The 26,911-nt window shown below is 46.4% G+C and overlaps 1 protein-coding gene across 1 annotated transcript; it reads right to left on the bottom strand.

The window, feature by feature from the left end:
• Positions 1-676: 676 nt before the first annotated feature.
• Positions 677-20,420, bottom strand: CD8B (CD8 subunit beta). The gene is given in 6 exon segments (NM_001105344.2): positions 677-1,409; positions 4,852-4,888; positions 6,854-6,943; positions 10,301-10,393; positions 16,457-16,813; positions 20,332-20,420. Coding segments are annotated over 6 exon segments (633 nt in total). The 5' UTR covers positions 20,375-20,420; the 3' UTR covers positions 677-1,396.
• Positions 20,421-26,911: the final 6,491 nt, after the last annotated feature.

Below are 26,911 nucleotides of genomic sequence, written 5' to 3'. Positions count from 1 at the left end.
TGTTCTATGCTTTGGTTGTTTGGCCAGAGGCATGCAGGATCCCAGCTCCCCAAATTGGGGAGACTGAACCCCTGTCTCCCGCATTGGAAGGTGTAGTCCCAACCACTGAACCACCAGGGAAGTCCCTCTCACCTCTTCTTTGGTGCAAGTTCTCCTGCCTCATGGCCAGGCGTCCCCAGGGTTCCATGCTCAGTAGAAATGAACAGGTGCTAGTGAAAGCAGTTTTGGGGTTGGCCCTGGAGGCACCTGCTTCCTGGCTGTAGGTGCCCTGGGTGCTTCCATCCCCTCCAGGCTTTCTCTACAGCTACGAAGAGGACTACGGCATGTTTGGGGGCAAATGAGGGTGGCGCTAATGGTAAAGAACCCTCCTGCCAATGTAGGAGACGTAAGAGATGTGGATTCAATTCCAGCTTGGGAAGATCCTCTGGAGGAGGAAATGGCAACTCACTCCAGTATTCTTGCCTAGATAATCCCATGGACAGAGGAGCCTGGCAGGCTACAGTCCACAGGGTTGCAGAGTAGGACACAACTGCAGCAACTTAGCACGAACACATGAGGAGCTTGATGCAGAATGAAGCCATAGTCATTTTAACCTCATTAATTTCTTTTTAACTGAGCACCAACATCTTTGCCGCATAGATGAGCTTTTGTGCATTTACATCACAGGAGCCATCCGCATTTTTTACCCAAGACTTTATTGTTACAACAAAGACATTATCATAAAAGGAACAGTGAGCAAGAGAAGAAATATATAAACCATGGGAAGGCAGAAGTGAAAGCTGAAGAACTTCCTATTGGGAGATCAAAGGGCCTCCTGTCTCCCAGACCACAAGTTCCCAGGCCCAAAGGAGGTCCTCAGAAACTGAAGTGACGCTGAGAGCCAGATCAGCCCCTTGGAAGCCTCATTTCCAATCTGGGTCTGCTCTCAGGGGCCACCCTGTGGAAAGGGTTAGCCCCAGGAAGACTAAGGGGACCCATCCCATCACCATCCCATGAGAGATTCGGGTCTCAGTGTCATTGCCCTACCTGGGCAAAGAAATGTGGTGGCTGGACGGTCAACACAAAGTTCCCGGACCAACCCAGGCTGAGTTACAGGAGCCAGAAGTGGTGCACTGGGCGCCATTCTGGACTCAGTCGTCCAGAGCGCCTTGCAAGTAGCAGGAAGTGCCGTGGGGTTCTGAAGCCTTCTCTCTAAGATTGTCAGTGATCATGTAACAAGTAGATCCCATGCATGAGGCCCATAGAAAGAACTTGCAGTAGTTAAAAACAGGCAGCTTCTGCGGTTTCAGTGACATTTCCACGGCTGAGTGTGTCCATTCTCTCTCATTTTTCTGGATCTCGCTCATCACTGACCAATGTATTTTTGTAGCGGGACACCAGAAAACATATTCTCTGGTCACTTGTAAAACCTGAAAACAATGGGAAACGCGTGAAACCACTTATTTTCAGGCAAATGCTATTGAATTTCCTGATAAATAGCTCCTCAGGATGCAGGGCTCCAGTCCCAGTAAGTAGCCTAGGGCCAAGAGGTTTGTGTTAGAATGTTTTTAAGGCCCATCTTCGTCATTAAAGAAAAATTTTAAATGCCTGGAGAAGGAAATGGCAACCCATTCCAGTATTCTTGCCTGGGAAATCCCATGGACAGAGGAGCCTGGCAGGCTACAGTCCATAGGGTGGCAAAGAGTTGGACATAACTTACCAACTAACACTAACACTTTCACGCTCAGGATGGATTTTCTAGCTCCAAGTCACCTTCTGAGGAACTGCCTCACTTTGTACTGCTTTGGGTAAACATAAAGACTATTGTTTAAGACACACACCAAAAATTAAAATGCTTAAAAAAGTGCAGCCCTAAGAACTCTAGCTTTGAATAGTGTTACCTCTTGCGGTGCCTTCTAAGATAAGCGATTCACCTATGTGCATTAAGGGACCAGAGGAAGATGACCTGCTGACGGATGATTTTCTAAAGCCAGTTAGCAGGTGGGGAATATCTGCCCCAAACTGCAACCTGAATTTGTAACAGCTGCTCTTTGAGGCCCAGGGACTATTTCATCCACACCTGGATCATGAGAGTAAACCCAGAGGTGGTTTCCGAACTTCTTTTAGCCTCAGACCCTTTTGTTCAATGACATCTTACAGGTAAGTGTAACTATGGGCAATGGATGAGAGGAGAGCTGTTTGGAATGAAGAGGGTGAAGGGGCTTGGGTCCCCCCTAGGGCCACCCCCAGGCCCTTGCTCGCCTGACCTGATCCTCAGAACCCCTGGGTTTGCCACAGCATGAGGTCTGGCAACAGACTCCCCCTGAACTGGCATCAAATCACCAGGGGAACAAATTGAAACAAAGTGGTGGGAGGGAGGCAGAGTCACAGGCAGTACCCTGACGGGGAGACATTTTCCATAAAAGGTCACCGAAAGGAATATATGAATGAAACACACCGGAGGTCTAGGGTGAGACAAAAACTCTTAAGTTACTGTCTCCTAAATGTGGGGGCACCCCACTCCAGTACTCTTGCCTGGAAAATCCCATGGACGCAGGAGCCTGGTAGGCTGCAGTTCATGGGGTCGCTAAGGGTCAGACACGACTGAAGCGACTTCATTTTCACTTTTCACTTTCATGCACTGGAGAAGGAAATGGCAGCCCACTCCAGTGTTCTTGCCTGGAGAATCCCAGGGACGGCAGAGCCTGGTGGGCTGCCGTCTATGGGGTCGCACAGAGTCGGACACAACTGAAGCGACTTAGCAGCAGCAGCAGCAGCAAATGTGGGAGAGTTTCTAAATCTAGCACATGAAGTAAAAATTGCAGACCATCACAATGATCATCGAAGGACTTCTCTGGTAGTCCAGTGGTTAAGAATCTGCCTGCTGATACAGGGGAAAATGGGTTCGATCCCTGGTCCTGGAAGATTCCAGCTGCAAGGCAACTGAGCCTGTGCACCACAACTACTGAGCTCATACTCTAGAGCCCAGGAGCCCCAACTACTGAAGCCCACGTGCCCAGAGCTTGTGCTCTGAAGCTAGAGAAGCCACCACAATGAGAAGCCTGCACACCACAACTAAAGAAAGTCTGCTCACAGCAATAAAAACCCAGTACAGCTAAAAAAAAGAAAATTATCATCAAAAAATTATGAAATGTAGCAGGCATGTTTAAGCAACTGTATAATACAACATGTATAAATATACCCAAATACAATGTGTATGATAATGTAGAACATATAGTATAGTGAGTATATTTGAAAATTTATAATTTCAGAATATTTAAAAGTACATTGTAGTCTTCCCTGGTGGCTCAGTGGTTAAGAATTTGCCTGCCAATGCAGGAGACACAGGTTCAATCCCTGATCCAGGAAGATCCCTCTTGCCTTAGGGCAACTAAGCCCAGCGCGCCACAACTACTGAGCCTGTACTCTGGAGCCCAGGAGCTGCAACTACTGAAGGCCGAGAACCCTAGAGCCTGTGCTCCACAAGAGAAGCCACCGCAATGAGAAGCCCTGGCACCACAACTATAGAGTAGCCCCTGCTCACCTAACCTGGAAAAAAGCCTGTGTAGCAATGAAGACCCAGTATAGCCAAAAATAAGTAAATAAATAAAAATAAACATTTAAAAACTACTTTGTATGTTGCACATCTGAAACCATTATAATATTGTATGTCATTTATAATCAACAAGAAAACATTTTGTGTCTTGGTTGTTGGGCTCATAAAATCGTCTTTTGTAAGTAGCATGAGCTGGTGCTTGGACTCCAAGAATACAGGAGCTGAGCACTTGGAAGGTGTTTCCCCCGTAAGTCCTTACAATAGCCATGTGGTTGTTACTGCTGTCCCATTTTATAGATGAGGGATCAGAGGCTCAGAGAGGTGAAGTGACTTGCCTGCAGTCACAAGGATGGTGAGTAGCAGACAGAATTCAAACCAAGATCTGCTTGAATGGAGCCAAAGCTCTTGATCCTCAGTCTAGGGGCAGGAACTTTCTTTTTTTTTTCAAACACCTCTACATAGAGGGGAATGTAATTAATGAGATAGGTAGATGTGAAACTATCTGTTTTGAGGCAGAAAAATCAGTCCAAGGGCACAGCCCATGGCCAAATAGTGGTCCAGAAGCCCTTCAGTATGGAAGCAGCAAGCAGCCTTGGCTTCTGCTGGAGCTTACACAGTTCAGTGGGCCTAAAGAGCAAGCTTGTTGCCCCTGTGTCTGTGTAACTGAGCCGGTGGGTTTGCTGACTCCTGGGACCCAGGTGGGGTCAAGTCCAACACACAACACTAGCCAGGAAGGAATTCCACTGCCAGTGGGGGTCAACTGACTTGTCTTCAAGTTCCATTCTGCTCTCTACTGCCCCAAATGCTTTGAGCAGGTCTTGATCTATAAAAATAACCCTCTTATGTCATGCAGGACCAAGTTTAATGAAATAACAGGGGGCAAAAGTTTGGGATATCCTTCTGGTTCTAACCAAGCAGGAGTTGACTGTTTATTCAATAACCTATAGTGGAAAAGAATCTGAAAAATAAAATATATATAACTGCATCACTTTGCTGTACACCTGAAACTAATCAGTTCAGTTCGGTCGCTAATGTAAATCAACCATATTGCAATTAGAAAAAAAAGAAAAGAGTTCACTGTTATCCTCAAAAAATCTAAGAGCTAAATCTTACCACACTTGACATAAACAACTAGCCAGTATTCTGTTTGCTTAGTTTCTCTCTCTGCCTGAACTCCATCACCGCATCTACTCATACAGTGTGTGAGTTTTTGAAGGTGGTGCCTGGCTGGGGCTCCTCAGGTGCCTGTGAGCAGCCGCCAGGGGCTACACCCAGGGCTGCAGGCTGGGCACTTTTTCAAGACCTCAGCCACTTACTGTTTTAAGAGACGAAGCCGGGCTCTCCTCTGCAGGCCTGGAAGGAGAAAACAAAAGTGCTGGTTGACATGGGTTGTGAACTGCAGATACCAAGCCCCAGAGAGCAAGCAGAGTGATGAGAGGGACAGCCGACGCCTAGAACCACTTCTTTTGATTCCAGGCTCTGCTCCTCATGGGTTTTAACTCCTTTAATGCTAGAAGTTGAATTTTATTATCTCATTTTGCATATGGGGAAACTGATCTAGAGAGTGAGTGTGTAACTGAGTAACTTGCTTAAAATTCTGTAGCTAGTGAGGGATTGTTTGTGTGCCCTTGAATGCACCATCTTGCCCTTCACGGCAGGTCATGAAGGAGAGGCTGTACAGACAGGTGGTCTTAAACCAGAGCTTGTGGACTCTGGGGGTGTGCAAGATTTCCCCTTGGGATGTAAGAAGGAAATATGAGCATGTGTATTTTCATGTTTATCTCATCCTTTTTATTTCTGAAGAACATTTAATAATATACACAGTATTGAGTTGGCCAAAAAGTTCATTTGGGATTTCTGTAAGATGGTACAGAGAAATCTGAATGAACATTTTGTCTAATACAATATATTAAATAAATCCAGATAACATAAATGTTAATAATTTATTAAATATTTATAAGTATATATTAAATATATACATACATAATATTTTAAAAATACAGTTAGTTGCAGTTAGTATTTATAATTAAAAGATTTTTTTCACTGATGAGTTCATTGAGCAAAATGTTTGCAGACCCCTGAGCTCTAATGCTTCTTAGAATGAAATAAATGGATCCTTTTTTGGGTGGCAATTATATGCAAAAGTGTGCACACTATGCATTTCCCTGTAGAGGGGGTCGATAATTGTGATCATATGTTCAAAGGGGTCTGTGACTTATAAAAGAGCCACTGACCTAGTCTACGTTCCAGTGGGCCAACCCCTCTCATTTTATAGAAGCCCAGAGAGGGTGAGTGACTTGCACAAGCCCAGAGTGGCACCAGTGAGCAGAAGAGTCAGGAGTAGAGTCTGGGGCTCTGGGCTCTTGGCCAGCTGTGCTGGCCTTCCCTGAAACTACCCTGAAAGTGAAAGTGCTAGTTTCTCAGTCAAGTCTGACTCTTTGTGATCCCATGGACTGTAGCCCACCAGGTCCTTTGTCCATGGAATTCTCCAGACAAGAACACTGGAATGGGTTGCCATTCCCTTCTCCAGCGGATCTTCCCAACCCAGGGATCGAACCCAGGTCTGCTGCATTGCAGGCAGATTCTTTACCATCTGAACCACCAGCTCGCCTAGGGGCCCGTAGACGGAGGTGGTCCTACCCCTGAAGTGGCTGAGAACAGCAAACCATCTCTGAGTTTCCCAACAGCCTCAGGGGAGGATTTCTAGTTCTGGGGAGCGAAATGCAACCCCCAGTGTAATTTCCGTGCACTGTTTCCACCCCAACTGCTCCTGGGTGTTCCTGCTGACAGAGTACACGCCCTGGGGCAGGACTTTACAAAAACAAGCTGGGGAGGTAGGTAATATGGTTACCCTGGGTAGGGCCCCTGAGCCTCAGTGGGGCCAGGGCATCTGCCCAAGTCGCTAGATCAAGGGTTGAATTCAAATCCAGGTTTGTCTGACTCCAGAGATGGGGTGGTCTCTGACTCCTGCAGCTTGGTCTCAGGCCAAGAATCACTTCTCAGACTTATCATGGGTTTGGGGTTGGAGGAGCAAACTTCCCACCAGCTGCCACCTGCCTGTTCCCCTAGAGAAGAAAGGACCCTCGGGGACACATCCAGCAGCAAAAGGAGTCACCATGAAGACCCAGGCTTGCCAGGTGGCTCAGTGATAAAGAATCTACCTGGAGAAGGAAATGGCAACCTACTCCCGTATTCTTGCCTGGGAAATTCCATAGACAGAGGAGCCTGGCAGGCCAGTCCTTGGGGTTTCAAGAGTAGAACACGACTAAGCGACTGAGCAAACACATGTACATGGCGGCCCAAGAGGGAATAACTTACAGCGCAGGTGGATGGCCACACCCAAGGACACCAGAAGAATCAGGACACCGGCCGCCAGGAGGCCGAGGATGAGCGGGGCACAGGACAGACCTGGAAAACACATGCGTGTTGAATGAACATTTGAGACGTGCAGATAAACACAAAGAAGGAAAAATCCACAGGAAGCCCCACCCACCACTCAGAATACCACTTTTTTCCATGCTTCATTCTAGTCTTTTCTAGGCTCTTTAAACATATTGAAATCATTTCATATATAAAACTTCAGGAAAGTGAAAGTGAAGTCGCTCAGTCGTGTCCAACTCTTTTTGACCCCAAGGACTGTAGCCCACCAGGCTCCTCCATCCATGGAATTTTCCAGGCAAGAATACTGGAGTAGGTTGCCATTTCCTTCTCCAGGGGATCTTCCCGACCTAGGGATTGAACCTGGGTCTCCCACATTGCAGGCAGATGCTTTACCGTCTGAGCCACCAGGGAAGCCCAATCTTCAGGTCCCACATCCAAATTTTAACAGTTAATAAACTCAGTAGCTACTTTTGTTCAAAATGAGATAGACAATTTGCATGCCTGGTAATGGGATTTTTATTATTTATTAAAAAAAATTTTTAATTTTAGAAGAAATAGCTGAATGTATTTTCACGGTAGCTCCTTCACAGAAGTAACTACCATTGTTAATTTGCATATACACATATGTAATTTACATAGACACATCACATATAGTTTTTTTTAATTTATTTTTAATTGGAGATAGTTGCTTTACAGTGTTGTGGAGGCTTCTGCCATACATCAACATGAGTCAGTCATAGGTGTACATAGGTCCTCTCCTTCTGGAACCTCCCTCCCACCCCTCGAGGTTATGATAACCTAGGTTGATAACCAGGTTGAGCTCCTTGTGCTATGCAGCAATTTCCCATTACCTCATACTGGTCAGAATGGCCATCACCAAAAAATCTACAATAAATGCTGGAGAGGGTGTGGAGCAAAGGGAACCCTCTTGCGCTGTTGGTGGGAACGTAAATTGATACAACCACTATGGAGAACAGTGTGGAGATTCCCTAAAAAACTAAAAATAAAACCACTATGACCCAGCAATCCCACTGCTGGACATATACCCTGAGAAAAGCATAATTGCAAAAGACACATGTACCCCAGTGTTCATTGTAGCACATATAGTTTTAAAAATACAGAGGCTTATACAGTACAAATTGTTCTGCAACCAGGCTTTTTTCTTAAACATGCCAGCATATTCTTTGTTCTAACAGCATGTCATCTGAAGTATGGCTGTACCATGGATTATTTAGCCATTAATGTACATTTTGTTTGTTTTTTGAATTTTACAAATAAGGTGGCAGAGAACATCCAGGTTTGTTTCTCCCTGTGCAGGAGCCTACCCAAGGCAGATACTGAAAATAAGAACAACTAACCATAGACTATATCCATTTTCAATAATAACAGATACTATAAAATGCCTTCCAAAAAGGCTTCACTGAGTTCCATTCCTAATCATCAGTCATGTACCCTGCCTACTCCTGACATTATCAGAGATTTTAACTTTTGCAGAGCAGTGGGTGAAAAATAATATTTCATTTCAATTTCCTACTTGCCAATTTCAGCCTATTTTCATGTATTGACCATGTATGATTCTTCTTCTATGGAAGAAGAAAAATTTGTCCTTCTGCTCATTTTGTAAATTATGTAAACAGCAGAGTTTATATCAAATATAAACTGATACCCCAAATCTTTCTCTGATACTCTTTCTTTCCCTGTGACTGGTCCTTGTGAGTAGCAAAGCAGGCAGAATCAGGACCCATGGGTGAAAAAGGCAAGGCTGCAGACTGACACCCAAGGTTGAAAAAGAAAGAGTTTTGGATGTCAGAGAAGGGGTAGAACGTTTACTGAAGATCTGTTATGTGTCAAGTACAGTACTAACTGCAAACTTCCATCTTGTGAGGAAGGAAGGAATTACTATCATTTTTATCTCTCATTTTACAGTTCAGAAAAAACAAGATTCAAAGAAGTTCAATTACCTGCCCAAGGCGATCTGGATAGTAAAAAGCAGGGCCTGGATACAGATTCAAATCTCCTGAGTTCTACAGTCCCTGCCAGTCCCATGGCTACAGCTTTAGGGCAGGAGAGGTGGTGGGGCAGGGCGGGGTGGGGAAGGGAGGAAGGAAATGGCATGGGCTGCTCTTGGGGAGGGAACCACCATCACCAAGGCTGGCTGGTGCCACGCGGAGAGGAAAGTTTGGTGAGAGGCCCTGGGAGGTCCTTTTCCGTTCTGAGATGTGAGTTTCTATCTGCCTCCCTCTCATCTCCATGGGTTTCCTAACCTGGATGAACCTCAGAAATGTGATGCAAAGTGAAAGAAACCAGGCATGAAAGACCATATACCATATGACTCCATTCATACGAAATGTTTAGGAGAGATGAATCTATAGCAACAGAATGTAGATTAGCAGTTGTCAGGGGCTGGGAGGGGGACAGAGATTAACTATAAACAGGCACAAGGGATCTGAGAGTTTGATGGAAACGTTCTAAAACTAGTTCATGGTGACGGTTGCATTACTTGGTAAATTTATTAAAAATCACTAAGTCGTGCACTTAAAATGGGTGAATTTTATGACATGCAGTTTATGCCGGGATAAAGTTTTAAGTAATGGAGGTGGGCATAAGCTGCAGGGATGTGGAAGGTAGAAAGACCCCTTTCTTCTGGGCGGAGAGGGGTCAGGGGAGGCCTCCTGAGCTATGACCTGAGCTAGAGACCTAGACACAGCTAAAGGTCCTGGGTGAAGTGAAATCACCTCCCCAAAATGTGACTCCAGGGAAAGCTGCTGCTTGCCTGTGCACCACATCTAGAGAGTAGCCTCTGTTCACCACAACTAGAGAAAAGCCTGTGCAGCATGAAAACCCAGCACAGCCAAAAAACAAATAACAACTTAACAACAACAGAAACAAAGAAAAATGCTGCTGGGAACATCATGTGCAAGTGTTGGGCAGATAGATCCTTCATTAGGGGCGCGGGTAGCTTAGTGGTAAAAAAATCCACCTGCCAACGCAGGAGATGCAAGTTCGATCCCCGGTTGGGGAAGATCCCCTGGAGAAGGAAACAGCAACCCACTCCAGTATTCTTGCCTGGGAAAGTCCATGGACAGAGGAGCCTGTTGGGCTATAGTTCATGGGGTTGCACAGAGTCAGACACGACTTAGCGACTGAGCACTGGGTCCATTAAGTTTTGTCCTGTGACGATTTACGAGTGTGTCCCCCACTAGAATATGAGCAATTGGAAAACAGCACTGCTGTCGCACTCAGCTCTCCTTTAGACTCCAGCTCAGGGCTAGAGAAACAGGCTAGAGTCCACACTTGTGAAGAGTTTATGGAAGGAAGGGAGGGAGAAAGGGAGAACGAGTGTTGGCTGTGCTTCTGAGAATCCGGAGGAATGGGAGAACTCACGTTTCTGAGTCACCTGGGTTGGGACTCGATGGCACACTTTCTTTTTAGGGCTGGTCTTCTTGGTTGGCTGGGGAGAGGTAGGAAGAACATCAACTGCAAAAATAAGCAAGACACATGTCTTAGCCAGGTAAACCGTGGGTGGACTCAGAGACAAAACTTATAACTGCATGTCTGATACTCAGGTATTAAAATCCTTCTCAGTGTTCCCTCAGAGAAGGCAATGGCACCCCACTCCAGTACTCTTGCCCGGAAAATCCCATGGACGGAGGAGCCTGGAAGGCTGCAGTCTATGGGTCGCTGAGGGTCGGACATGACTGAGCGACTTCACTTTCACTTTTCACTTTCATGCATTGGAGAAGGAAATGGCAACCCACTCCAGTGTTCTTGCCTGGAGAATCCCAGGGTCGGGGGAGCCTGGTGGGCTGCCGTCTATGGGGTGGCACAGAGTCGGACACGACTGAAGTGACTTAGCAGCAGCAGCAGCAGTGTTCCCTAGGCTGTCATGGGCTTGAAGGTCACAGATCAATGGGATTTTTGATCTAGTAATTCTCAGATAGATCTGAGGGCTCAGAGATGGAGGTCAACTTGGTGTCTTGGAGAGAGGGGCTCTGGAGCCATCCAGATATGAAAAGAGCCCCAAGACCCCTGATCAACCATTGTGTGGACTGCAAGGAGATCAAACCAGTCAATCCTAAAGGAAACCAACCCTGAATATTCATTGGAAGGACTGATGCTGAAGCTGAAGCTCCAACACTTTGGCCACCTGATTTGAAGAGCTGACTCACTGGAAAAGACCCTGATGCTGGGTCAAAGGAGAAGGAGGCAGTGAGAATGTGATTAGAGAGCATCACCGTCTCAATGTACATGAATTGAGCAAACTCCAGGAGACAGAGGACAGAGGAGCCTGGTGTGCTGTAGCCGTGGGGTTGCAAAGAGTCAGACACGACTTAGCAGCTGAACAACAGTAATGACTAGGGGCAAGTCCTATCGCTTCTTTGTGAGATGACCCCCATCTCCTTTCTAAGGTGGTTGTGAGAATGACAGGGAACAGTGAGCCCAGCAAAGTGAGTGGTATGGATGGCTTCACCTCACTGAAGATCTTGAGCTACATCTGGAGTCCCCTAGCCCTTGGCACGACCAACCCCCGAGCCCTCCTCCTTGTGCGAATGGAAGAAGCTGGAAGAAAGGAGGTGGTGCCTTTTTCTGGACAATACCAAGCAGGTTGGGAGGTTGTGTAGGTTGAGATTTTCTTCCTCAGCCTCAGTGGTTAAGAATCTGTGCTTCCACGGCAGGGGGCACAGGTTCGATCTCTGGTCAGAGAACTGAGATCCCACATGTCCTGGTGCTCAACCAAAAAAAAAAAAGCAAAAACCAAGCAAACATATGTTATCAGAGGGACCTTTAGACTAGTCTCAACCTTTAATTTCAAAGGTGAACACTAGTGATGTAAAGGACTGACCCCTACGAGGCCCCACAAAGGAAAGGGCCTGGCTGGGGTCGGAAAGTTCCTCTCCTGACTCCTGGTGGGTAACGCCTCTCTTTCATTCTAATCCACTGTCATATGACTGAAGTGGTGGGACAGGGCAGGCGGACAAGCCCACAGGGCAAAGGGAGACGCCCGAGGCTCGAGAATCCAACCCCCTGCCTCTGACAGCTGGGAAAAGACATTTCGCTGATTTTCTGCAAAATGGTAGGAGAGGGAATTGTGTGACACGTGAACTTGGACTCTGGAGTCAAGGGCACTGGGAGGGGCAGCCAGTGTTTGATCCTTTGGGTCTGGCATCTTTCATATAAAATGTTGACTCTTTGGACCCTCACCACCCTGAGACATGGGCAGTAGAGAAATTGTGCCCCCTGTTCTGCATGATCTGGGGGGTTTCAAGAAGACCCAGCTAACCAGAATTGACCCTTACCAAGCTCCTACCTCATGCTAGCGGTTGTGCCAAGCACGTTAGCTTAAGCTTACGAACCAACAACTTTGGGGATGGGCACTAGTTTCTCCATTTTATCCCTAGAAGCCTTGGCTCAGAGGGTTGAAATAAGTTCAAGTTGCTTATTTGAACTTGCCCAAGTTCAAGAACCAATAAACAGCAGGGCCAGCATCTGAGCCAAAGAATGCCTATATTAGATTCTCGTGCCACACATTGCCTAAGGGGCAAATGTATTTTGACAAAAAGTTAAGCACGGGGACTTCCCTGGTGGTCCAGTGGTAAAGAATCTGCCCTGCAATGCAGGAATTGTGGGTTTGATCCCTGGTCAGGAAACTAAGATCCCACATGCCATGAGCAGCTAAGCCCACATGCTACTAATACGGAGCCCGGGCTCTCTGGAGCCTGCCCCACAACTAGGGAGTCTGAGCACTGCATCAAAAGAGCCTGTGTAATGCAGCGAAGATCCCATGTGCAGCAACTAAGACCTGATGCAGCCAAACAAATAAATAAATAAATAAATTTTTAAAAGTTGAGCACCTCAGGTCATCAGGGTGTTGAAGGAAACAGTTGTAAAGGGGGAGAACGGCCTTAGCCTCATGTTCTGAAAGCCTGGGAGGAGCCCGGCCCTCAGCTGGGGTGTCTCAGCCTGGCCTTCCCTTAGCCCTTTTAGTCCTCACTGCTCCCGAACTGTTCATCTCCCTCCTTCCTACAGACTCCCCCTGGGGCAGTGGTGAGCCTGCAGGGGGCAGATCTACAGACCCCAGTGGCCTGGGGCTTTTAGGAGCTTTGTGGGGGAACTTGTTCTATTTTTTTGTTTTAAAATTTTTGGCCACACCACGCGGCATGTGGGCTCTCAGTTCCCTGACCAGGGGATTGAACCTACACCCCTGCCTTGGGAGCATGGAGTCCTAACCACTGGACCACCAGGGAAGTCCCATCTTTGGATTTTAATGTCTTCTTGCCCAGAGTCAGGAGTTCTTTATTATTCTTGAGTACCCACCCTCACCTTCCCAGGTGGCGCTAGTGGTAAAGAACTCACCTGCCAATACAGGAGACGTAAGATACGTGGGTCCGACCCCTGGGTCAGGAAGATCCCCAGGAGAAAGGCATGGCAACCCACTCCATATTCTTGCCTGAAGAATCCTCATGGAGAGGAGCCTGGCGGACTACAGTCCACAAGGTCGCAAAGAGTCGGACACGAATGAAGCGACTTAGCATGCATGCACCCAGTTCAAATCTCCCCACTTCTCTCCTCTTTGAAAGGGGCAGGACTTTTGAGTCCATGGTATCTTGAGGTGCCTGAAAAGAGCCTGTCTTCCCCCCAACACTTTCTCTACCATCCAAGTGCATGGTAAGTTGATTTAGTCGTGTCCAACCCTATGAGACCCTATGAGACCCTATGAGACCCTAAGGACTGTAGGCTGCCAGGCTCCTTTGTCCATAGGGATTCTCCAGGCAAGAATACTGGAATGGATTGCTCTGCCCTCTTCCAAGGGATCTTCCCGACCCAGGGATCAAATCCACATCCCTTATGTCTCCAGCATTGGCAGGCAGGTTCTTTACCACTAGCATCCAACAGTCCTCTTTAAACTGTCCTGAACTTCCAGCCAGAGGGTGAGCTCTTGCTCTGGAGTCCCCACACCCAGGGAGATGATACGGTTGGGAGCACGTGCTTTGGGGAGAGATTCCCATTCCCCGGGAGCCAGGCAGAATCAGGGGGTTGGGAAGATCAAAGCCAGGACTGGGCAGGTAGTGGAGGAGGTCGGGGGAACTTCTGAAAACCAGTTTTTCTTATTTCACCATCCACCTTTCTTAGCCCCTGAAATCTCTTGAGTGGAAAGTGTGAGGCTTATAGAGACAAAAACAATAAACCAAAACAAACCCCCAAACTCAGAAGAGCCTAATGTTCAATACAAGAATCAGTTAACACCCATCCCTCCAGGGATGCCTCAGCTTCTGGTGCAAGAGTTCTCCCCATCCTCCCCACCTCCTGATTTAAGACCCAGGGCAGGAAGGGACAGTTTGGGAGTTTGGGATGGACACATACACACTGATGTATTTAAAATGGATAACCAAAAAGGACCTACTGTGCAGCACAGACAACTCTGCTCAATGTTATGTGGCAGTCTGGATGGGAGGGGAGTTTGGGGGAGAATGGATACATGTCCATGTATGGCTGAAACCCTTTGCTCTTCACCTGAAACTATCACAACATTGATCATTGGCTATACCCAATACAAAATAGAAAGTTAAAAAATAAAAAAGATCAGAGGCTGGTGACATGTGAAGAGGGCATCACTCTGGCTTGTGTCTTCGTAATTATGTTGCTATGTCTGCACCTCCCATGCCGAGTGGTCCAATTCGTGGGGGCCCCCTGTCACTCTCAATGCTCCAGCCTGAGAAGATCTCAGGTGAGAGGGAAGCAAGATAGTGGGAGGCCCGCTGGGGGTTGGCTTTGACTATGAGTTAATCTGGGGAGGGGGTTGAAGCCAGATGTTGGCCTTTGAGAATTCCTTTACACCTTTGATATTTTAAGCCTCACTGTCCCGCAAGGCAGCCACCTGCCACATGAGCTACAGAACACATTAACGTGGCCAGTCTGCCTCAAGATGTGCTGTGCATTTAAAACACACATTGAGCACTTAGTACGAAAAGAAAATGTAAAATATATCAGTAATTAATTGCATACTGATTTCATGCTGAAATAATAATATTGTCCATAAACTGGGTTAAACAAAATGTATTATTGAAATTAATTTCACTTGTGTCTTTTGACTTTTTTTGAATGTGGCTGCTTTCTAGAATATTTTTTTTTTTTTGCCAAGGTTTTTGGGATCCTAGTTCCCTGACCCAGGATTGAATCAGGGTCCTAGGCAGTGAAAGTGATGAGTCCTAATCACTGGACCATCAGGGAACTCCCTGCTGCTAAGTCACTTCAGTCGTGTCCGACTCTGTGCGACCCCATAGACGGCAGCCCACCAGGCTCCCCTGTCCCTGGGATTCTCCAGGCAAGAACACTGGAGTGGGTTGCCATTTCCTTCTCCAATGCATGAAAGTGAAAAGTGAAAGTGAAGTCACTCAGTCGTGTCCGACTCTTCGAGACCCCACGGATTGCAGCCCACCAGGCTCCTCCACCCATGGGATTTTCCAGGCAAGAGTACTGGAGTGGGGTGCCATTGCCTTCTCCACCGGGAACTCCCTAGAAAATTTTAAATTACATCTGTGGCTCAAAATATATTTCTACTGCACTTGCTGACTTAACTTCTGAGGAACTGCAGCTTCTAAGGGCCAGAGGGAATCAGGGAGGTCCTTAGCAGTCCCATGATACAGATGGGAAAACTGAGGCCTGGGGAGGGGAGTGACCTGCCCATGGGCACATGGTAAATTTGCAGCTGGGTCTGGGATCTAACCTCCTTGCTCCCTGCAACTCTGGGCGTGGGTTCAAGCCACGGGCCCCTATGCCAAACGTGAATGCTCTTGTTGGGTATGTCCAGGCAGCAAGAATATTCTTTCCCTGTGGGCACACTGGGAGGGGACTTCTAACAGGTGTTGGGACACGGACCAATCCAGCCTCAGCCTCAGCCTCAGATGGGCCTAGAATGCCACCCTGTTACTGGAATAAGCAGCAATGCCCCAAAGCATCTCATTTCCAATGGGAATCAAACAGCACCTGCCTCCCAGTGTGGTCGATAGCATGAAATGAAATAACTACATACAGCCTTTGCACCAGCTTGGCTCACTATTAACAGTAGTGTTTTAGAGAACGAGGCTTATGGTTGCCAGGGGAAAGGATGGGAGGGAAGGATAGCTAAGGGGAGTTTAGGATGGACACCCACTGCTATATTTAAAGTGGATGAACAACAAGGACCGACTGTACAGCACTAGCAACTCTGCTCAGTGCTATGCGGTAGCCTGGATTGGAGGGCAGCTCAGGGGAGAATGGATACATACATATGTATAGCTGAGTCCCTTCACTGTTCACCTGAAACTATCACAATATTGTTTGTTAATTGGCTATACTCCAATACAAAATAAAAAGTTTCAAATACAGCTTTCAGTCATTTAAAAAAAAAAAAAAAAAGACCAGTAGTGCTGTTGCTCCTGGAAGTCAACCCCTCCCTCCGAGTAGGGCTCACTGAGAATGGGAGCCGTCCCAGGACATGGCACGCACTCAGCACCCAGTACGTACTCAGTGCTCATCTGCAGCACTGAGCCGGATTCTTACCCACACTCAGCTGAGTTCCCGTCCCAAAGATCAGGTTGGGTATCCCAATGATCATGCAGAAGTAGACACCACTGTCGGCAGGCTTCACATTTTGGAGCGTGAGCACACTCTGGGGGGGATTTCCATGCACAGTCAACTTCTCCGAGTCCACCTCCTTGCCATACACAGTCTTTTTGGACTCCCAGTAGGCCAGAAACTCATAGTGACTGTTAGCGCTCAGGGCCTGGCGCAGCCGCAGCCAGTAGATGCGTGTGTTAGAAGGTGAGGTTTGGGTTTTACAGGACAGCGTCACCATCTGGTTGGTCTGAACCATCAAGAATGCAGGGGTCTGCACGAGGGCCAAGCTGCCGTGCAGAGCTATAAGAAGCAGAAAGAGCAGAGACCATCAGCACCTTTTCTTGGCAGGGGTTGTGGGGTCCCAGAGTCAAACATGAGAGGAGAAGTGATGAGAGAGCCTGCCTGGTTGCAGGGCCCAGGGGCTGTGTGAAATATGGCTGGCAGTTCCAGGACTGAGAGCACCCCACCCACCAGGGTGATCATCCATCAGGCAGGTGTTCATGATGCCAGCCTGACAAAGGGGACAGGGGAAAAGTGCCACTTGTTGACTGCATGCTTCTATGCCTGGCTCTTGGCATAAATTACCCCCATCAAGCTTCAGACTTACTTTAGGATTTTTATCCCCACATGAGGAACTGAGGCCTGAAATGCCTTCTTCAAAGTCCTGCTTACAGCTAATAAGTGACCCAGGAGTCAAAGTCAAAGATGCAGTCTGAAGTCAAAGCTGGTTGCCTTCCAACTTGTTCTGTGGCCACTCTATGAAGACTTTCAAAAGGTTCCGGGTGGCCTAAGGAAACCCAGGTCAAGCTCAGAGAGGAGCTCAGAATTACTGGCCAAACACCTGGCTGCTCTAGTCAACCTATAAGAAGACCAGTCACTGTTTCCAGACAGTGACAACAACCAGCAAGGGGAACTCACTGTCCCCCACAGACACAATCCCAGCCCATTACTCCCCAAGCCAGTAATTGGTCTCTGCATCCCCATTCCCAAGTGGAGGGACAGACACCCCAGAAGAGGTGCTGGGAGTTCACTTCAGTCTCAAATGGGAAGCCCCTGCAGGTAGGGCCTTGATCAGGAGGCCCAGAGCTGAACTCACAGACCTGGCCTTGAACCCTGCCTGTGCCCCACACCAGTTGTGGCATCTCTGGCAAGCTGTGGACCCTGTCTCCTTCCTGGAAAAGGAGGGCGGTTTGATGCTGCTGTCTTGCCTACCTCCCAGGCTTGTTGTTGCTGTTTAGTGTTGTTGACTGTCTGACTTCTTTTGTGACCCCATGGACTGTAGTCCGCCAGGCTCCTCTGACCATGGGATTCTCCAGGCAGGAATACTGTACTAGCTTGCCACTTCCTTCTCCAGGGAATCTTCCCGACCCAGGGATCGAACAGGGGTCTCCTCCATTAGCAGGCAGATTCTTTACCACTGAGCCACCTCCAAGACTCAGAATGTCCAAAAAAGCACTGCAAACTGAACCTCACTGTACTCGGGTAAATCATCGTCTATGTGACACCTCTCAGCAGTTGCTACTGGAGGCAAATGAAATCTTAAGGAGAAAATTAGAAGGGGTCCTTCATGACCAAGTCCACCAAACGGAACCTGACTTGGTAAAGCTTTCATTTTAGCTGTGGGGCAGAGAAGACTCTGCAGACCAGGACCTAGATCTGGGAGCACTGAGGCCCAGAGAAGATATAGGCCTGGATGGGCAGAGGATGTTTGTGTGTGCATATGTGTGTGTGTGTGTGTGTGTGTGTACCCAAGCCTTTCTGAACCCACATTCATTAGAAAAGACCCTGATGCTGGGAGAGATTGAGGACAGAAGGAGAAGAGGATAACAGAGGATGAGATAGTTGGATGGCATCACCGATCCAATGGACATGAACTTGTGCAAACTCCGGGAGATGGTGGGGGACTGACTGCGAGGCCTGGTATGCTGCAGTCCATGGGGTCACAAAGAGTGGGACATGACTTGGTGACTGAACAACAACAAGCCCACATTCATAATCCTACTTGGGGCTCAGGCTCCTTGGCCTTGACCTTCTCTAACACTGAAGAAGCAAACTTCTGGACTCCCATCACAGATCACTCAGCCTTTACTCCCACTGAGAATGAAAAGATACCTGGGGCCCAAGTGGCTATTGAGCCTTCTCTCCTCTCCCTGAAAACCACGCTGCTTTTTTAGCAGAGTAGAGAGTCTTCATTGTTGGGGGTCATTGACCTCCAGGGGAAGACAATAAGAACCGGATAGGGATTTCCCCGGCATCCAGGGATTAAGACTCCACCCTTCCACCGCAGGGGACACAACTTGAATCCCAGTTGGGGAACTAAGATCCCGGATGCTGTGTGGTGCAGCCAAAAGTAAATAAATTTTAAAAAAGAACTGATAATGCCAATATTTATCAAACTGTGCTGAACATGATTTATGCATTATCTCATTTATTCCTCTCCAAATTTTTCGGGAGGAAATAACACCTATTTTACACATGAGGAAACAGAGGCTCAAGGAGGTTAAGGACCTACTTAAGGTCATACGGCTTCTATGTGATAGATTCAGATTTAAACCCAGGTCTGGGACCCCAGAACCTAAGCTTTGTGCCACTCTCTGAAATGAGGAAACCTGTGATCCTCTCTAGGATCCCAGTCATGAGCTCATGTGCACATAGTAGGGCCGAGAATACACAGACTCCCCAGGCCCTTCTAAGAAAGCCCCAGTGGGACCCCTCCAGAGACAGACAGTTCAGAGGGGCTTTGGGGTCTTTGTGTAGATCCTTGCCTTCGTCCTGACTCGAAGACTTCCTGGCCCAGACACACCCTGGTTTCTCTCGTGCCCACTTGCTTTTCAGCCCCTGGAGACGGAACCCCAGGCTGTGGGTGAATCCTGTGTGTGCTCCGGTCCCAGGGCCAGGCCTTGCCATACGCATGGTCTCATTTGATTCATTTCATCGTCTCAGTCACCTGGTGGTCCCACTCAGAGGGACCTGCTCTTTCTAAAATGATCCGCAGTAACTCTAGTCGCTTTGAATGGCCTAGACTAGCTTCTGCTAGAGACACCATTGAGGTCACTAGGTCACAGCCAGGCTGGCAGGCCGTGTCACCTTGGCAGGAAGACCAGTTTGGGAATTTTTGGATTAGAGAGCAAATCAACCACAAGTTAGTGGGCAGTTTGGAGTGGGGAGGGATTTCTTCTACAAGACAGACTGACTGGGCTGGCCAGAGGGACAGACTCCCTCCTCGGTTCTTGTTCCAACATTCCAACTCCATTGCTGCCTGTTCTGGAAGCTACACTGCCCACAATACCCACCCCAGGGAATATTCAGGAACCAAGTCACCCTGAGGGGGGACCCTGCCACACCTGTCTGAAAACTGGCAACAGCCTAGTATTTGGCGAACTGTCCTACAAATACTTCCCTGGAAGTAATCATAATGTGTCTATGGAACCCTGGGCCAAGAGATGGGCACCAAAGCCAGAACTGGAGCCCTGGCATATGTCCTTCCTCTCTGGACCTCCCCATCTCTCTTTTCTTCTTTTTCATCTACTTCAACTCTCCCTTTTCTCTTCCGGTCTCTGTTTTCCTAGGTTCAGGCTTTGGGGGCAGAGGTGGCCTCAGTGCAGAGGCTCCGGGGACTCCTGGGGGTAGTGGGGTCCCTGGGAGGTTTTCCATCCCCAGGGACCGAGGCTGCCTCCCGGATGCCCCCGCAGATCCGGGGTCTGGGTACGGCATCTTGCGGGGACAGCTTTCCCTAAACTTCACGCCTCAGGCTCTTCCCGGGCCCAGCGCAGAGCCCTCGCATCCAGCCCCGCGCCCCCAGGGTCTCCCCGCCTTACCTGCCAGCTGCGCGGCGAGGAGGAGCCACAGCCGCGCCTGCATCTTGGCGTGCCCCGGACACCCGGTCCCGGAGGAGCTCGGCTGAGAAGGTCCGGGCGGGGCAGTTGGGGGCGGGGTGGGGGTGGAGGAGGGAGCGGGGAGCAGGGAGGGAGGGCCCTGGCCGGGGAGAGGGCGGGAGTCTGGTGTGAGGAAGGGGAGGTCTCCGCCCTCATCCTCCCCGCATTTCAAAGGTCTTGGCTGCGTTTCCAGTAGGGAGGCTCTGCCGCTGTCCCGCGCCAAGTGATCCGCGCGTGTGGGATCGCCTTCTGCCCTGGGAGGCTAGAACAGGGTCATGACTCCATGTGACTCCAGATGAAGCAGCTGAGGCTCAGAGAAGTCAGGGTGCTCAGGAGGGTCCCTCGAGAGTGCTGATGGAGCATGACCCTAACTCCGGTCACTTCCTTCCTTTTTGAGTCGTTACTTAACCCAGAGAGCCTTCTGGGTGCCCCTGGGCCAGCGGGCCCGGAGTAACCAAGACCCAGGCCCTGCCCTCAAGAGCACACACTTGAGAGGGTGAAAGAAAGCTAACTAACAGTGACACAGAGTCTGATGCTGAGAAAGGTGAGCTGGGGCGCCGGGCTGGGCCAGGGGCACATCCAGACCTTGACCTTCAGAGTCCGGAAGAGCTGAGAAAATTATCACGCTCTCTCTACCTTCCTCACACGTGTAATTCCTGTTAAAATAACACTGAAATGGGAAGTTAGCAGCTGATCAACAAAGCTTCCCTGGTGGCCCAGGTTCGATCCCTGGGTCAGGAAGATACCCTGGAGAAGAAAATGGCAACCCACTTCATTATTCTTGCTAGGGAAATCCCATGGACAGAGGAACTTGGTGGGCTATAGTCTATGGGATTGCAAGAGTCAAACACAATTTAGTGACTAAACCACCACCGCTATACCTAGGATTATAATTGTTATGTTATGCAGTAATTCTGTATTTAACTTTTTGAGGAGTTTTTACAGCTATTTTTATAGCAGCTATGCCATTTTACATTTCTACTAACAATGTATGAGGGTTCCAGTTTCCCCACATCCTCACAAACACCTGTTACTTTCTATTCTTTTTTTTTTTTTTTTAATATATCCATTCTAGTGGCTGTGAGGTAGCATCTTATTGTGGTTTTGATTTGCATTTTCTTAATGACTAATGATGTTAGATATCTTTTCATATGCTTCTTGGCCATTTGTATTTCTTATTTGTATGTCTATTCAAATCCTTTGCCCATTTAAAAGTTTAGGTTTTCTTTTTGTTGTTGAATTTTAAGAGCTCTTTATATACTCTGGATACTAGACTCTTCTCTGATGTATGATTTGCAACTATTACCTCCCATACTGCTAGTTGTCTTTTCCCTTAGTTAATAAGTTAATGCACAAAAGTTTCAAATTTTGATGAAGTCCAATATTTCTATTTTTCTTTTGGTCTTGTATTTGGAATCAGTTGCTGAATACAAGATCATGAAGATTTACCCTGAAATTTTCTTCTAAGAATTTTATAGTTTTAGCTCTTATAATTCAGTTATTGATCCATTTTGAGTTCACGTTTATATACAGTGTGAGGTAGGGGTCTAACTTGATTTTTTTGCAAGTGGATATCTAGTTGTTATGGTGTTATTTGTTGAAAAGACTATTCTTCCCCCATTGAATAATCTTAGTATGCTAGTTGAAAATCAGTTGACCAAAGGTATGGGATTATTTCTAGACTCTCAGTTTTGTCGAATTGATGTATATATCTACCATTATGCCAGTAACACATCGTTTTGATTACTGTAGTGTAATGGCCAATTTTATGTCAACTTGACCAGACCACAGATACCCAGATACCTGATTAAATGTTACTTCTGGGTGTGTCTGTGAAACTGTTTCTGGAAGAGAGTAGCTTGTGAATTAGTGGGCTGAGTAAAGTAGATGGTCCAACCTAGTGTGAGTGAGTAGCATCCAATGTGTCGAAAGGCTGAGTAGAACAAAAAGGTGGAGGGAAGATGGATTTGCCCTCTTTCTGCTTGTCCATCTGTGCTGAACATTGATCTTTTCTTGCCTTTAACACTCCTGGTTCTCAGGCCTTTGGACTAGAACTGAAATCTACACCATTGGCCTTCTGGCTCTCAGACCTTTCTTTAAACAACAAAACCCAATACATGTAGTTGTGTAGTAAGTTTTAAAATGGAGACATGTGAGTTGCCCAGCACTGTTCTTTTTAAATATTTGGGACCCCTTATATTTCCACATGAATTTAAGAATCAGCCTTTCCCTTTCTGCCAAAAAAAAAAAAAAAAGATATTGAAATTTTAATTGGATTTGCCTTGAATTTGTAGATTGCTTTGGGTAGAATTGCCATTTAAACAATATTACGTTTTCCATTCCATGAATAAAGAACGTTTTTTCATTTATTAAGGTTTTCTTTATTTTCCTTTAGCATTTTATTTTTTATTTCAGTGTACAAGTGCTTCACTCTTTTGGTTAAATTTATTTTTTGGTATTTTATTTTTTTAGGTGCTATTGTAAGTTGAATTATTTTCTTCATTTCCTTTTTAGATTGCTCATTGTTGGTGTATAGAAACACGACTGATTTTTGTGTGTTGATCTTGTACCCTACAACTTTGCTTAATGTTTATTAGCTGGAATAGTTTTTTTGTGTGTGTATTCTTGGAGACTTTCTACATAAAGGATCATGCCGTATGAGAACAGAGATAGTTTTCCTTTTCAGTTTGGGTGTCTTTTATTTATTTTTCTTATCTAATTGTGCTGGTAAAACTACCGGTATAATATTGAATAGCAATGGATGAAAGCAGATAACCTTGTTTCATTTTTGATCTTAGGAGAAAGCTTTCAGACTTTCATCATTGAGTATAATGTTGGCTATGGTTTTGCCATATACGTGTTGATGAAGTTCCCATATATTGCTAGTTTTCTGAGTGTTCTTACCATCAAAGGGTATCAAATTTTGTCAAATGCTTTTTCTGTTTTCATTGAGATGATCATGTGGCTCTTTTTTCCTTTGTCCTATTAATGTGGTGTACTACATAGATTAATTTTCTTATGTTGAACCTGCATTTCTAGGATAAATACCACTTGGTCATGATGTGTAATCTTTTTAATATGTAGTTGGGTTTGTTGTTGTTTAGTCGCTAAGTCAGGTCCTAGTCTTTTGCAGCCCCATGGACTATAGCCCGCCTGACTCCTCTGTCCGTGGAATTCTCCAGGCAAGAATACTGGAGTGGGTTGCCATTTCCTTCTCCAGGGGATCTTTCTGACCCAAGGATCAAAACTGTGTCTGCATTAGAAGGCAGATTCTTTACTGCTGAGCCACCTGAGAAGCCTGGGTTTAGCTTGCTAAGATTTTGTCAAGAATTTCTGCATCTATGTTCATAAGGGACATTTGTCTCTAGTGTGAGCTTTGTGCTAGTTCAACCACTGAGCTGCTTTGGCTTGTGAATGCTTTTAGAACTGAAGCCATTCCTGTGCTGTAGTCAATGCGGCAAAGGTATTAATGACTGTGAATCATCAAAGCTGAGCCACATTTCCAGTTTTACTCTCCAGCCTCTGCAGGCTGTGCTAACCTAGAAAAGCTTTCTTGCCCTCATGCCTTCCATTCAGCAAACAAGTAGTTTTCTCAATCGTATGCTGGAAATGATGTACAATTTCATCCTGGGGGATGATGATGTAGACTCCTGAGCTTTCTAGTCAAGAACTTTCAAGTTAAGGAGCTCTAGATGATGCGAAATACATCTGAAACAGCTCAGTGGTTATTGCCTCCTGATGAAGCAAAACTAGCGTGGATCCTCCTAGAAAGCCCTCACCATTCAGCCTAAATCTTTTCCCAGGGACTTCCTTGGTGGTCCAATGGCTAAGACTCCACACGCCCAATGCAGGGGACCTGGGTTCCATCCTTGGTCAAGGAACTAGATCCCACATGCCAAAATTAAAATATGGTGCCATCAAATAAGTAAAATATATTAAAAAAAGTAAAACGTTTCCCAACCTCCAGACACAGTTTAGATATAACTAACTATTCATAAATTCTTCCCAGATTGCCAGTTATTCCTTATTTGAATCTTAATCTTATCTCATACCGCAACATGTCAGCCTGTAAACTCTACAAGGTGTGGTTTAGGCTGGTGTTTCCCAACCATTTGTTATTCACCTCTCACTTTTATTTTTCCAGATTACGTCTTCCAGGGTTGAATTTTCTTTAAATTGACTTTTGTGTGTGTGTGTTTCCTTTATATTAAATTGACTTTTAAAAGAAAAGTTTGAGTAAATTTTTATATTTTCAAATTTTTCTTGGAATATAGTGGATTTATAATGCTGTGTTAGTTCCAGCTGTACTGAAAAGTGTATCAGTTATACATGTTTGTGTGCTCACTCAGTCATGTCCGACTCTTTGTGACCCTAAGGACTATAGCCCACCAGGCTCTGTTATCCATGGGATTCTCCAGGCAAGAATACTGGAGTGGGTTGCCATTTTCTCCTCCAGGGGATCTTCCTGACCCAGGGATTGAACCCACATCTCTTGTGTCTCCTACATTGGCAGATGGATTCTTTACCACCAGTGCCAGCTGGGAAGCCCATACATATATATATATATATCCACTCTTTTTTAGATTCTTTTTCTATATAGGTCATTTCAAAGTATTGGGAAGAGTTCCCTGTGCAGTACAGTAGTTTCTTATTAGTATCTATTTATGTATAGTCCTGTGTATATGTCAATCCCAGTCTCCCAGTTTATCCCCCCCCTGCTTTCCACACTGGTAACCATAACATTGTTTCCTACATCTGTGACTCTATTTCTTAAATTTATTAAAAAAAAATTCTACTAACAAGTACAATAAATGGAAGGTAACTGCTACATATACCATACAAACAAAAGCTGAAGTAAGCAGGGAGGTTAACAGCCCTGGAGAGAGGTGTAAAGACACACCAGCACTGAACGGAGTCTTTCTCCTTGCTGAGCAAAAGGAGAGGACGAGAACTAAACAGTGAACCACCTTCTCCCTGGGTCACTTAATGTAGTTTGAGGCTGTGTTCGTGCATCCCTTAAGGTAACATTTGGAAGCAAGGGTGGAAAGAGCACTGGGTTGGGTCTCACAGAACCTAGGTTGGAATCAATACTAGGATCTTCCACCCCATGAGGTCTTGATTTCCTCCTCTGATAAGTGGAGGTTGAGATACCAGCCTTGGGGATTTACCTGGTGGCCCACTGGTTAAGAATCCACCTTGCAATGCAGGAGACGTGTGTTTGATCCCTGGTTGGGGAACGAAGAACCCACATGCTGTGGAGCAATGCAGCTAAGCCTATACAGTACAGCACTACAACATGAGAGACCATATGCGGCACAGAAAGATCCTGAATGACACAACCAAGACATGATGCAGTTAAATAAATAACTAAATATTTTAAAAGACATCAAATTGTACACTTTAAATATGTACATGTCAATTACAGCACAACAAAATTGTTCAAACATATTCAACTTATTAAAAAAAAAAAAAAAACCAACCTTACATGTCTCATTGGGTTGTCTTTAGAGACAAAGGAAATCAGAGACTTGATTTTTAATTGTTTGTTCAATTGAACTCGGAGGCTAAGTCAGGCATTCTCAGAGGGAACAGAAACCTCTGGGAGGGGGCATGTCCTGTAGACATAAGATTGATTCAGTGTTTCGGGTAGGGAGAAGGAGCTACTGGCATTTTTGTGTTGTGCATGCATGCTCAGTCATGTCTCTTTGTGACCTTATGGACTGTGGTCCGACAGGGTCCTCTGTCCATGGGATTCTCCAGGCAAGAATACTGGAGAGGGTTGCCATACCCTTCTCTAGGGGATTTTCCTGACCCAAGGTTCAAACCCATTTCTCTTGAGTCTCCTGCATTGGCAGTTGGATTCTTTACCACTGTGCCACGTGGGAAGCCTACTGGTTTTAAGCAGTTGGAAACGAAGGATACCACATGTTCTTCCCTGATAGCTCAGTTGGTAAAGAATCCACCTGCAATGCAGGAGACCCTGGTTCCATTCCTGGGTCGGGAAGATCTGCTGGAGAAGGGATAGGCTACCCACTCCAGTATTCTTGAGTTTCCCTTGTGGCTCAGCTGGTAAAGAATCTGCCTGCAATGAGGGAGATCTGGGTTAGATCCCTGGATCAGGAATATCCCCTGGAGAAGGGAAAGGCTACCCACTCCAGTATTCTGGCCTGGAGAATTCCATGGATATTGTCTATGGGGTCGAAAAGAGTCAGACAGGACTGAACAACTGTCATTCACCAAACAACAAAAAATGGATGCTCCCACAGCCTGCAAGACTCCCAGAGGTTCATCCAGATCTACTTCCAGGTGATCTACCTGCTCATCATGACCCCATCCCAGAAATGAGCTCTATTTTATACATCAGTAGAGGCTTCCTTCTCACTTTTCTTCTTTATATTTCACTTGTATTTCATCCTCTGCTTTATCTTAAGGCCTAGAACAATGACAATAATTCAATATTTTTTTCACTAAATGAATAGATAAATGCCTATTTTCTTATTGGGTTTTTACTTTTTTTTTTTTA

This window comes from Bos taurus, chromosome 11, assembly GCF_002263795.3.
Source record: "Bos taurus isolate L1 Dominette 01449 registration number 42190680 breed Hereford chromosome 11, ARS-UCD2.0, whole genome shotgun sequence".
NCBI lineage: Eukaryota > Metazoa > Chordata > Mammalia > Artiodactyla > Bovidae > Bos > Bos taurus.
This window is presented reverse-complemented; position numbering and strand designations above follow the sequence as displayed.